Source organism: Dermacentor andersoni, chromosome 1, assembly GCF_023375885.2.
Source record: "Dermacentor andersoni chromosome 1, qqDerAnde1_hic_scaffold, whole genome shotgun sequence".
Lineage (NCBI taxonomy): Eukaryota > Metazoa > Arthropoda > Arachnida > Ixodida > Ixodidae > Dermacentor > Dermacentor andersoni.
The window spans coordinates 81,006,391-81,019,636 of record NC_092814.1 but is presented as its reverse complement, the minus strand read 5'-3'; the positions used below and the strand labels follow the sequence as shown (position 1 = coordinate 81,019,636).

The following is a 13,246-nucleotide window of genomic DNA, read 5'->3' as shown; positions in this document are numbered from 1 at the left end:
GAGTTCGCAACACGTCTCTGCTTGGAATGAATTTCCAGAATGACATTAGCTTGGAGATATGTGCCATGAAACTGACTGTAAAGATCCAGCGTTGTTCCGCTTACTTTTTAAACAAAACGTTCTTTTATACAGTGAAGCACAAAAGTAACTGGAACGCCCATGTATTGATTCTTTTCGCGGAGCGGTTTGCTCTAGAGAAACGAGATGGCGTTTTCGGCGGTGCGCCGCACGTCGCCTCAGCGACAGCGCACGTATGCGAAACCATTACCGCTTCCGCCTTGCTTCTGTGCGATCCGCTGTCGGAAATGCAACTAAGTTTTCGCTAAGGCACTGTGCTCCAATCGTGCTGGATTGAATCATGTGGGTTGAAGACGTGTGCAGTAGCTGGCTTCAAAAATATTGACTGGCATATTAAGTAATAGAATGAATCCGTGTAGCCAAGTTCGCGGACCGCTGCGGCAACTGTCCGTACGTGTTACCGGCACTTCGAGGTGTACGGCTTTACAGAAATTTGCTCATCCGCCAGCGTTGTATCGCTAACCTTCAAAGAAAGTGCTTCAGCCCCGGAACGTCGGCAAGAGTACCGCTCGGTAAACAATGACAAAGGGAGTATCGCCGCTTCCTGTCGTAGTAAGTTTCGCGCACAGTATCTATGCACGTCTACCCCAACTGGCACGGAAACTTACGCCCACTTTATCGCCAACGCGCCAATGAGTGAACGGGCGCACACTTGAATATATGCGCACCATATACGCACAATAAATGACGGACTTACACCGATAGCGCATGAATCGTCGAAGCTGAATGCTTCGTGACGTTCCACAAGAGTAAGCGAGTAACTAGCGATAATACATCTTTGCTACAAGGTATTACAAGGTACAAAACAGCTACGTTTCAAGCCTTTCGCGCAGCAAGAACAAATCTATCGGAAGTGAGCAAACCCGCAAGCGATTAGGAGGAAAATAATCAGATAGTGACCGCACCAAGGAAGTCGTAAATGTGACATGCTACTGCTTCAAAATATTTGCCAAATAAAGAACAAAGAGCAAAACACACTAATCATGATTCAATTCATGAGCGGAAAGTTTGGATAGCTTAGAATACATATTTGGCCCCACTTTTAGAACAAGCACGATATACGCGTAGTGCACCGCCTAGAGAGGCGCCACTGATAGCCACCTAGCGGGCGGTTCCAAAAGTACGCTCGGGAGCAGTAGCAGATGACAACCCTTTGCAGCAAGGATGGCTGAAGTTCGCGGCTGCGATTTCTCCTTTGTTCGGGTGCCAGACTGCTTCTTCTGCGGTGACAGCTGCAGGAAAGACGCTGGCCTCTATGGGAGCGGACATGAACACGATGTTACCGATGTTTGGGGCAACACGGACCACATACGTTCCAGGTGCGTCCCACAGACAAGCGCAATGAACCACAGTTACACGAAATAGAGCTTATGTTAACTAGCCGCTTCGTTTTGTTGAGTAATATGATGTCTCGATCGTTTTCTTTTTTAACTCTACGCTTGCCGTAATACTGCTTCTGTACCTTAATAACAGGCACACGTCGTTAGTGCAGACAAACCGCACGGTGCGATGTCTGCACATGTCGCAGTGATCTTTCTGGCGATGCATACATGTTACATCGCCAAATAAGTGCCGTCAAAGTCGCCTCAAGAAGAGTAATTGCGAATTTATTGTTGGAAATGCGTACGCTAGTCAATGAAGTCACCAAACGCACGGTTTAATAAGAGCGCGAGTTAGCGCTGTACCGTCGATGCAATTCTGCTGCATACGCCGACGAACTGCCGTTCCTGCTGCAGTTTTCGCAATTTGAAATTCCCTTAGGGACCTGCTTGGAAACGTACAGAGCTAAATTCTGATCAACTTTTCAGAAGTTTTCTTTTTTTTTCTCGAATGTTACGGGAGGGAGATGCCACATGATATATTTCAAGGCAAAGCAGCGCTAACCAAAGTAGATGGGCGCTGGCGGCAATTAAGGCCGAGGTCAGTCCTCTGCGGCGTAAGCATAATAGGAATTCAGTTGAGTACAAAATGCACATACATAAAGCCACAACGTTGTGAAGCAAACAAATCACTCGACGCGGTAAGTCTGCTCAGACAGCATCGAGGTGTAAAAACTTTACAAATGTTATGCAAACTTTTCAGTGAAAGTGGAACAGAAATACCATATGCAGCAACTATTAGCAATTCTCACCCTGAACTACCTATTCTCTGAACATAGTTCCCAAGAAAACACAATATCTAAAATGTCCTTGGCCGAAAAGAATAAAGCTGTTAAAGAAGCCTGTGTTACCTGTGCTACCTGTGCCTGTTACCATTCCGATAAGACACAGCGTGATATAGGCCTTTACAAACGAAGCAATGTGAAGACCTCGCACTTAAAAAAAAAAAAATCAGTTCTGCATGAAGCAACTAGCAACAGATAAGACATGCGTGAAGCCACGCATAAAATAGATGCAAAAAGATGAAGTGCGTGACAGCTGGTGCAAGGAAGGATTTACCGGGCCGCACAAAACCAACAATTTCAGTTCTTGCAAGTTGCAAGCTTCAGAACTTTAGCGAAGTGTCTTTAAACCGCATGCTGTACTGCGGACGAACTGTACAAAATACGGGCAGGCCGTGATCAACTTGGTCACTAACGCGTGTAAACATGATCGAGTGCAAAAAACACCGACACGACAAAAGAAAGCATGAGAACGAGAAATTTCCCGCCGAGCGACGGCGATCCATTGCTATAACCGTTGCTCCCGCTGATGAGGCTTTGCGGGGAATGATTAGAACCGTATCGCCCGCACGTCTTTCCCGGTATTTGAGCACCCCACCTTGCAACAATTCTTCTTCGACATGCTTTGAGTCTTTGGCCACCACACACATGCGAAGGGTGTTGCTTATTTTGCTCTGAAAGCGTGAATCAAACAGAGAAGTGCGACAAACGACGGCAGAAAACTATACAGCGCACGGCTGTCGGCTTTCCCGAATGCACTTCGCAAGGCCGCCACCAGTGGCGCGTTCATCGGCGTGTACTACGCGTATACACTGCTCGCGCCGTTTGGACATAGCTTAATCAGCTTCCAAAGCGGTTTTGCATGTTCTCTGAAGCTGTGGCCAAAGCTTCGTTTCGTCCACCCAGTCAACATCTACGATATCTCCCGAAACAGTGGTTTGCTAAGCCGCACCGGCGTCATACAAACGCATTGTAAACACGGAGGCAACGGAGACAGTTGAGGCAAGCAATGGACGCGCCACCACGAAATCAAACATGGCAGCACCCACGGGATCGCCACGAAAAGGAAATAATAAATGGGAAATAATATCTCGAAACCGGTGTCCTCCAGGAAATTAATTTCAAGTGGTTATACGTCTTGCAAACTCAACCGCCACGATTCGTAAATTTAATTATGCGCCTCAAATTATTTAATTAAGAAGTTAATTAGTGAATTTACGTTAATTAGTTTAATATGTGTTTCGACTTCTCGTGCTAGTAATGCCCGCCTTTTAGAATGATCCATCTCAAAGACGAATTATACTAGCTGTCACAGGCAATTTCTTAAAATTCGGTAAAACTTTAAAATGATCATATCTGGCACCGACGTGCTTCAATCCATGAGCTGTCACAATGTGGGTACAGGATAACTGTACACTTGTCCTTATGATCATCTCTATGACCACGCGCCTTTCGATTATTTAATAGAGTTATCATGAACTCACGTAATGGCAGCCTGTACGACCTGACATTGGAAACTTTAAATCATTAGGCGTTCGCACTATTTTTTCAACTCGGAGCCCAAGCTGGCTTTTACGATTGCTCTTTTTACCAGTTTATATATAGTGTCCTAACCTGCAATCAAGGATAGGCTTAACAGATCAGCGCCGCGATATTGTGGCGATGCCTTTTCCGATAATATTCCTTTTCGCACTTCGTCAATGGTCAGAGCGACGCTTCGCCCACATTATCAATAGGATCAACCTGCTGTGAACGGTGGATGATAAGAGTGGCAATGATTCGAGCCGAAGGTATCGCTACAAAATCGCAGCCCAGAGGTAATGCGGTTATAGAAGAGCAATCTTAGATCTAGAAACTGTAACTGCTTATCATGGGGCAGCTCAAAAGCTTATATGTGTATGAGAAGCGTCTTCAGTAAAGAAATTCTTCAGTTTCGAGTGAGCGCTCTTCTTGTTGCGCTTGAAAAGGGCAGATTTGTTTTTTAATTTAATAGATTATTTTACAGATTGATTACCTTTGCCCTTCGTCATTGGCTCACACGCCGCCGTTAACAATGGGATCGTCCACTCAGCGCACAACGGACGATAAAGAAGGAATATTGAAGTAAAAAATCGTTACAAAACGTTGCCCTAGGTTCGTATCGCAGCATATCTCAGTAGTGACGCGAAAAGTCAAACGGGACTTCAGGTTTACATCGTGGTATTGTAACAATAGCAGACATGATTCGGCAACAACCGCTGGACATGACGGGACATGATATGACATGACAGGAGGTTCCCTACAGCCAAGAGCTTTGGGACCTCTTCCTGTATATTTTCTTGCTATGTATATTTCCATAAGTGAATGAATAAATCTTCTTCTTCTTGCTGTGTGATGTGAGGGTGAGTGAACGCACACGTACACCACTCTGACCTGTTAATAAGTGTTGACACGGAGAGCCTGTTGCACAATCAACCCCCCCTCCCCCCGCCCCACCAAAGAAAAAAACGACTTTTTTACTCTTTACACCGTTATGATGGCAGGGAATAAAGCAGAAGCTCATTATACACACGGCAGATACCGAGTAGCAGAGGGAAAAGAAATGTCTCTTATCACGACAGCGGCTGACATGCAGTTGGGAATGACGTCACTGAAGTAACAGGGATGACCGTTTGCGACAAGTGTGGCGGCTGCTGAGTGAAATACATTTTTTTTCTTTGTATCCTGGTGCGCAGAGGTTCACGGATGCCAAGGAACTCCGTCTTGACCCACTCCAATCTTCTGACGTTTATCAAAAAAGGACACGTGTCTGCAGATATTTCCCTTCTGAAATGTTACGCCACAGGTCGCCAAAAGCTCTGTCGACGCCACAGTAACTTCACTGCGGCTGTAAAGACTAGCAAGGTACAGATAGCTTCACCGTGAGTGTGTAGATATGACTGCACCCAGATACACAAAAAGAAAGAAGGTGTAAACACTACAAAAAAAAAGGGGGGGGGGGGAGGTCTGTTATCGTGTTTAACGCACAGGCCCTTAAAATTAAATTCTGGGGTTTTACGTGTCAAAAACACTATCTGATTATGAGGCACGTCGTAGTGGAGGACTCCGGATTAATCTTGACAGCTTGGGGTTCTTTATGGTGCACCCAATGCACGGCCGTTTTTTGCATTCCACTCCCATCGGAATGCGGCGGCCGCAGACTTGAATCGCACCCGCCACATCATGCTAAGTAGCAGGAACTTACAGTCACTGATCCACTGTGGCAGCTCAGTAATGAGTAACTGTTACCGGCTATTACTGCAGTGCGCACAAATGGCCACTCACTTTGTAAACGAGCGCATCGCCAACTCCTGCTACCACGTTTCGAAGTATAAGCGTAAAATGTTTGTTGCCTGCGCGTGTGCGTAATAGCGCCAAGAGAATACGGGTCTCCGGACTTCCGTGACCTTTCGAGAACTCGTCGGCGGTATTTCTCAGCGGCCATTGAGTTGTACTGCTGAACACCAGGTCGCTGGTTCGGACCCGGCGGTGGCGGCGGCCGCATTTCTGTGGTGGCGGAATGCAGCAACGCTCGTGTACCGTGCACTGGGTGCAGGTTAGAAAGGACGCCAGGCGTTCAAAAAATTACTCCGGAGCACCCCACTACAACGTGCCTCATAATCAGATAGTGTGTTTGGCAAGTATGATCCCAGAAGGTAGCGAATTTTAACATTTCGAGGGAAGCTGGCTTCTCGAGCTAAGGTCACGCCAGTCATCCGCAATGACTAATCCACTCCGCGTAAGCAAGGCGTAGCACCGAGAAAAATGCGCTGCGGGAACGCCTACGAAATAGGAGAAAGGCCCCGGGAAGTCTGGCTGTTACGCTAGAGTTAAATCTCTCCGAGATAGCCGGCGAACAATATCTTCCCGTTTCAACACTTGGCCTTCCCCTTCCCCCTCCGTCTTAATATTTCGTTACTCTTTCTTCCACCAAAGTCTTATTTGTGTATTCCTTTCCGTTGGGCGTGAGACACTTCCAAGGGAGGCGACACATGGAGACACGAAACACGGGCTTCGCGGGAGGATAAGGGGTGCACAATTGAAAGGCGCGTGCGGCGCTCTCGGTTTGTTGTCTGTCTCCGCCTGCCGCAGACGAGCGGCGGTGTTTCGCAAGCGCTCGTTTCAGACACTTGGTTTCGCAACAAGAGTCGTCGGGGGCAGCTAAAGAGGAACTTGGTAATTGCGCACGAGTCTGCGCGAAGACGCCGCAGATGCCTGCCATGGCGCGTCTTGCGCACAACGCGATGCCGCCGCTAATTGGTGCGCCGCGCACGGGCTTCGAGAGCGACCACGGCTCGGTTTTGCGGTGCCCACCACGACGCGCTTCTTGGCGGTGCGACACATCTGGGGCTCGACGTGGTGCTGACCCTGCCGTACCTCTCTCCCCACCCTGCTCTCCCATCTCCGTTCTGTCGAGCGTTGGTTAGACGCGCACGTGGCGTAACTCAATATACCGAACCTCAACCAGCTTCTGATGAGCAAGGAGTGGTAAGATAAAACCGTGCAACGCAATAAACTATTGACGCTCTACTCCATACGCAAGCATACGTACCTTTCCCTTATATATATATATATCTGTGTGTGTGTGTGTGTGACAGGGAGAGACAAACGAACAGTTGCTGTCCGACTCTCCGACCCGTGTAAACACGATGGTTAACAGCGTCTTTTTATCCAGAGCAATCTTAAAAAAAAGAAATAATAGAAATGTTGAGGAAAAAAAAAAAAAAAAAAAACTCGCCTAGATTGCTGCTCAGCGAAAGGCGGTCACGTGTTTGAAGCGCCGCGTGTTACAAGGTGCGTCACTCGTTCGAAGCGGCGCGTAACCGCCGTCATGCGTGTGCATCATCATCTGTCACCGCCGCTGCCGTTTCACTCACGCGTGGCTTCCGGCGAGCGTCTGTGCTCGCGACGCCGCAAAAACAAAACCCACGCACGCGCATGACACGTTGTGGAAACCACGATTATGCATAGGTTGGGCGGTGCACACATATCTTGCAAGTGCACGCTTATTCGTGAAAGGGAGAAGCCGAATTTAAGAAATATACTCCAGCTTCAGGGGGGGAAAAAATGTGCGCACATGGTGACGCCAGTAGTAATCTCTCAAACACAAATTAACTACACCTGCTTACAATTATGCTTTATCACATTTCTTGCATCTCCATCGTCGTTAAAAACGAGCAGCACGACAGACTGATAAGTTGGACTTGTTCAGTGAGTTTCGTCGTGTTCGCAAACGCCACACCTGAACTGTAAAGCTATTCCAGGTACGGGAACACAATCAGCAGCTGTAAGTGCAGTATGCTACCTACAAAACCCCAAGCCATTTCGGAAGTTTTCCTTGCGTAAGTTATTGCTGTTAAAGAAACAACGAAAGAAGAGAACACGCTACGTCGCCAGCGACCACTCAGACGTAAGCCTATCTTCCTGCGCTTTTTGTCTAACGAACTTCGTGCATAATATTCGATTTTTAAAATCAGGTCTTAAGTATCAGAAGCATCTTAATATAGATACTTGCGATTCTGGCGTACACAGCTACAGACGCAGTGCCGAAAGAGACTGGGCAAACAAACCACTGTCAAAGTCACAACGTTGACGTGCCGCTGCATTTATTGCCACAAAATTTGAGTGTGCGCGCACTTGCGCGTGTGTTGCAAGATCGAGGCAGCAACGTATGAAGAATGCGAGTGACCCTCCGGCGGAAGAATTAGAGCACCGAGCGCCTCACCGACTGAGCACGTGATTTTCACACACTATACGTGTGAAGCGATTAAACCCATAGTCGAGTTTCAACCAAAAACACACGATATGCATACACATATGTACACCCGACCGCCGATTTTTGGAAGCGTGGAATTCGCGAGGAATGTAGTGGTTGAACGGGAAGTGCAACCTTATTCAAGTACACACATAGGCGGACATGAATAGCTAGAGATATTCTATGGGGCTTAGCTCGTATGCTTGCTTTGTTTGCTCATTTTTCGCTGTAGGACGTGATTTGTTTGCATCTGCCGAATAATTTACGTACCGTTTGATAATGGCAGCTAGTACATTTACCTTTACGAATAAAGATTCACGCGCTGCGGAGCAGCAACAAACATTTTGTGACACCTTTCAGTGTGCCACGAAATGCGCACGCCAAACGCGCGAGGTCGTAAACGCAAGATAGCCACCAGCCTGTTCGGATCAAAGCATGCACAAAGGTGGCACGCCAAGGCTAATATTTTCACCTACATTGTTTCGAGTGGAGATGAAACAAGTGACAGTACGACGGGAAGACAATGAATAGTCGGACGACGCCAACGATCCACACTTCAGAACGGTAACAATGTGTCCAACAGCTATGTTTCAATTCATGGAACAAGACAGTGGCACTCAACGACGACGTTGCTAAAACTGGCAAAGCAAACACAACAACTAAAAGGTAGCGCTGGTGGCTTTTACATAAAGGCGTTCTTTGAAGACGCACGTCGTAAATCGTGGGACTCGGTTTCGCTCAACGTGAATTCGAGTAAAACGAAAAAAACAAAAAATAACTACCCGTTGCTCGGATCCTCACTTGAGAATGCAGACAATTTTAAGGCAAGGGTGAATTCGAATGTTTGTGTATGTTTACCTGGGTGTCAATTTTCTTTTCTTGCTAACAAGCCGAAGCGAAAAACGGAAGGGGATGCACAACTGATTTCCCCGAGCTAGTGGCTGTGACAGCGTCAAAAATGATAACAAAATAAAGAACAAAAATGAGACTGAGATTCTGCTAATAGCTTCCACCAGAACACGGCGAAACAAGACGTCGTCTGTCTGATCAACAACAAAAACGTTGAATTTACAAGTTCGGCTACGCCAACGGGAAAAGGCAATGCAGCCCAGATTGAACACGAGGTGTTTTCACCCAGCAGCTGCAACCCGGCGCGCACGTCAAACAGACTTTCTAAGCTCCCCGCAGCTCCTCTTCGAAGCCGCAATCTCCCGACCCGTCCTTTCCGGATAGCCGAAACGTCATCGCCCGCTCAGGCAGCGGCTATTCGATGGGCACCCAACAGGACGTGACGAGTTCGTGCGACGTCGTTATGGCTCGAGAAAGCAACCTTCGGATGAGACCAGGTAAGAGCGAAGAAAACGTGGTGGCTATTTTGGGCGCGCTCGGCGACCCCGGTGGCCCCAGCCTGGCCCGAAGTGTGTGCGTGCTAGGGAGGGGGGGGGCCTCGCACAAGACACCGGGCGAGCAGGTCACAAGAGCGAGGCGAGCCTAATTGCGGGCGGATAAGCGAGAGTCGCTTAAACACTTTTCCCGCTAGTCAGGGGCGTCCGGAAGACCGCAATTAATGTGTGATTCCCGTAATCACTATAATTAATGTTTGCGAGGCGACCGCCCAGCGGCAGCGCCCAAGGAAGGGGTAAATTTAATTGCTATATTTCCACGACGCTGCTAGGAACAAGGCGATGACAGAGCCGCTGAACGGCACCCGCCAACGAGAGAGCGGTGGCACGCGTCCGGTGTGGCGGGGGGAAGCCGAGGCCACGGAGGCAAGAGGAGAGGGGCGCACAGCGCACGGCACGCGCTTAGGATGTGCAAGCACCAACTGTGGAATACGCACTGCGCGGCAGCAAGTGTCGTTGCGATGGCTTTGCCTCGCCGCACAGAATGTGCACTACGTAGCGAATGTCATTGCGCGCACGTTTCGAATTCAAATATGCACGTAAAGTTTCACGCCGCTGAATTTCTTGTCTGCGAACGCTTCTTTGTAGGCGTCAACACCTCATTTGAGTCATTTGATGTGGACGACGGAAATGAAAAACAAATCATAAGGGAACGTTCAAGATCTGCGAGCTCACAACAGGAAGCGAACACTGAATCCCTGCTTCGCTACCTGGATCACCGTTGCGCGTGCAAATGTCGCGGACGTGCATCATACGTCGAGCACAATCGAAAACTCAGTAATATAAGGAGCGAGCACCAGGTAAACGTAAGAGTGGGCCACACACATCGTATCCGTGCACACACCAGCCTAAACAGCAGCTCCGCTGCGCACACTCTGCCGGCGAACACGTAAAAACACGCTGCTAGCCCACTCATCACACAGAGGGAGCGCAACACATGGGCGCGCGCTGACATGCCTGGCTACAGCACGAGCTGGCCAGCAGCCAGGGGCATGTCTGCGTCGTCGTGCGAGGGCCTACCGACTCACCTGGCGGTGCTGGTGCAGCGCAGGCTGGCGGCCCTCATGGCAGCAGCAGCCCTCCGGGAGACAATGGCACACTGCCGCCGCAGCTTCGCGAGCGACTGGCGCGTCGGTCGCCGGGCCTCTTCCCGTCAGGCTCGTTCTCGGAAGGGTCCGGCGCTCCCTTTCCGTCCGGCCGCCGCTTCCATTGGCGGCGCCCCGGGGGCTGCCCGCACGGCCGCCTGCGGGCGGGGCCTGTTGGCGCGCCGCTGCTGCCGCCGCCGCAGCGCCCCGGGCGTGGGGCCGGGGCCACTCGCCCCGTGCCGGTGCTCTCGGCGCACCTGCGTCGCTCGTCCGAAGACCAAGCGTCTTGCGAGACTCCACCGCGCGCCTTATGACTCGAGTCCTGCGTCGTAGGTCTGTCAATGCGCGGTACGGGCTTCTCATGTCTGAGAGCTGACAGTGTGTGGAGATCTTAGCATTCATTAACGAATTACGATTTTCACAATTTTTACTTCGTCCTGTATAAACGTATTGAATATTTTTGCAGCACAAAGGATAAATATTTTTTACACAGCACTTAGTCCGAGTCTTCGCAGTGTGGCTTGACTGCGGTCCTCAGTCCTGTTCATGAGATTCCTATCTGAGCCACCAGCAGTGACCACAGGGTCGGTGGAACTCCTGGGACGTAGGACAAGAAAGGTGGGATGTGGGAGCGAGCAGAAAAAAACGATGGGAGAGAAAAGAGATTTGCGTACTAGTTCCGTCTTTGCAAGCACTGCATTCTCAAACCAAAGCTAGTGTGCCTTTATAAACTTCGTATTAATGAAGATAAATTATACTAACCTACAAAGGATGCATCTTTAAATAGCTACACTGCGTAGATTTCCCAACTACACGACGTTCACACCAATGTATCCATAAACGTTGGTTCACACGTACTATACGGCAAAAGCTTAGTCTCCTACCAAGACCAAATATTGATAAAGCAGTTAGTTACTTCCTTTATATAAGTCAAGTACCGAACCACTTTTGCTAGATTCTGTTTTGTAAGTACCTTTACGTCATTCACCTGGTGCATCTTCGATTCTTGCTCCGTACACAAATTTGCGTCTATATATCTCATAATTCAAGCTGGCCTTCTCTACTTTGCCACGACCAGCTATGATCGCTGGGCATATGACAACAGATACCACAAAGCACTGCTTGAATTCATACACAACAGTTACAACACAGGCCTGTGTTGGTGGGGTGATGGTGTGGGGGTGGCGGTGGTGTGTGTGTCCGCACGCGTGTGGCTAATGGATTAGAGGTGCGCCTCCTCTACTGCGGGAGACTAGGGAACGGGAAATGCCCGAGCAGCCTAATGTTTTCAGACTTTCTCAAGAGGCGCCGATTGCGACGTTGCTTTCGATATTAGCTCTCACGCCTCTGGTCCTACAGCCCTCTGTTCACCTACTTGGAGTCACCACTACGTTGCCTCACGTTTCAGTTTAGCTAGGTGTGTTAGTTTTGAGTTTCTCTGTGGGGTCCGACGGGTTTAGGTGCTATGTTCGTTGGTGGTGGTCGGAATGTGGAAAAAAAGGGTGCGAGCCGTGGGGAGGGGGAGAGGTGCGGCGCCAAGAGGATGAGTGAAGCGCCACGTGTACTGGGTGTTCTTTGTCCCTGGTTTTCACCCGTTAGCCGAGAGGATAAATGCGGGGGAAGAGGCAGTAACATGCGTCGATTGGTTGGCGCAAGCGATGACGTCACCACACCGCGGTGGCGGTGTGGATACAGCTCGCGGTCCAGGGGTGGCATGACGCACCGGTGCGCGGTCATGTGACCTTATTGCAGTATTATCCTCTAGTTCTAAGCTGCGCTTTAGGAGCAATGCAACATACGCGACGATCGTAACAGCGTGGGTACCATTCTGCTACGATTCTGCTGTACTGTTATACTTTGACAAGCGTTCAAACTGCTAGCTGCAGATTACATTGCGTGATTACTTGGTTCGGTGGATGAGGTTTCCACCCATGAATAAAATAGTTTTGGTTAGTAATAACAGCATACCTTAGAGTGTGAATATACTCGTCCAGCAAAGCGACCGTTTACGAACTGCGCGATGCATCCTTAAGCAGTGGTATACGTACTGGATTACAGTTATATTTGTTCTATATAGCGCATGGTTTAAGCATGCGGCATCAACGCTTATAGATCTATAAATGTTGCGTGGTGTGACTATGCGAGGTCGTACTGCGTTGTTAGCCCGTTTTCTCTATATTTTTCGAGAAATAGGATGATAACCGATTTTTTTTTTTTCGGTTGTGTTCGTTCCATTCTGTACGACGCACTCACACGTATTACGGAAATTTTGTCCTCAAAAATAGCCATCGCATTACTTTTATACGATCCCTCTCGGATATTGTGGCTTTACAGAGCAAAAAGGCAATGTCGAAGAACATAGCTTATATATATGTATCGTGCTGGTTCCCCAACCGTAGTGATCGCTTTGTTGAGCAGGGCCATCGGCCTCATGCAGGAGGCTAGAGTAGACATATAGTGATTTCAAGCCTACTAGACTTGCAATGCGTGAGAAAGATGCCGGTGCATCACAAATATCTGATAGCGCCTGCCGCTTAGATGTTTCGTAGTTGCATTAGGTTGGCCGTAGACGAGCATGCGTTCTTATGTTTTCGTCCCTACGCCAAGCGATCAGATAGTGAGCAGATTTACTTACCATTTCATGCTGGTAATAGGGAGACACTGATTTTTTTCCTTCGTTGAACTAAAGCCGATACACCCAAAATAGTTCACCGCACATACACACACCGCAGCTGACGCGCGTCAC

The 13,246-nt window shown here is 48.9% G+C and overlaps 1 protein-coding gene across 1 annotated transcript in view; it reads right to left on the bottom strand.

The window, feature by feature from the left end:
• LOC126546027 (twisted gastrulation protein homolog 1-A-like) overlaps positions 1-10,878 on the bottom strand; it is a 51,340-nt gene extending 40,462 nt beyond the window's left edge. The window contains exon 1 of the mRNA XM_050194087.3: positions 10,444-10,878. Within this exon, the coding sequence (XP_050050044.2) occupies positions 10,444-10,863 (420 nt within the window). The 5' untranslated portion in view covers positions 10,864-10,878. The remainder of the gene's footprint in view (positions 1-10,443) is intronic.
• Between the last annotated feature and the right edge of the window lie 2,368 nt (positions 10,879-13,246).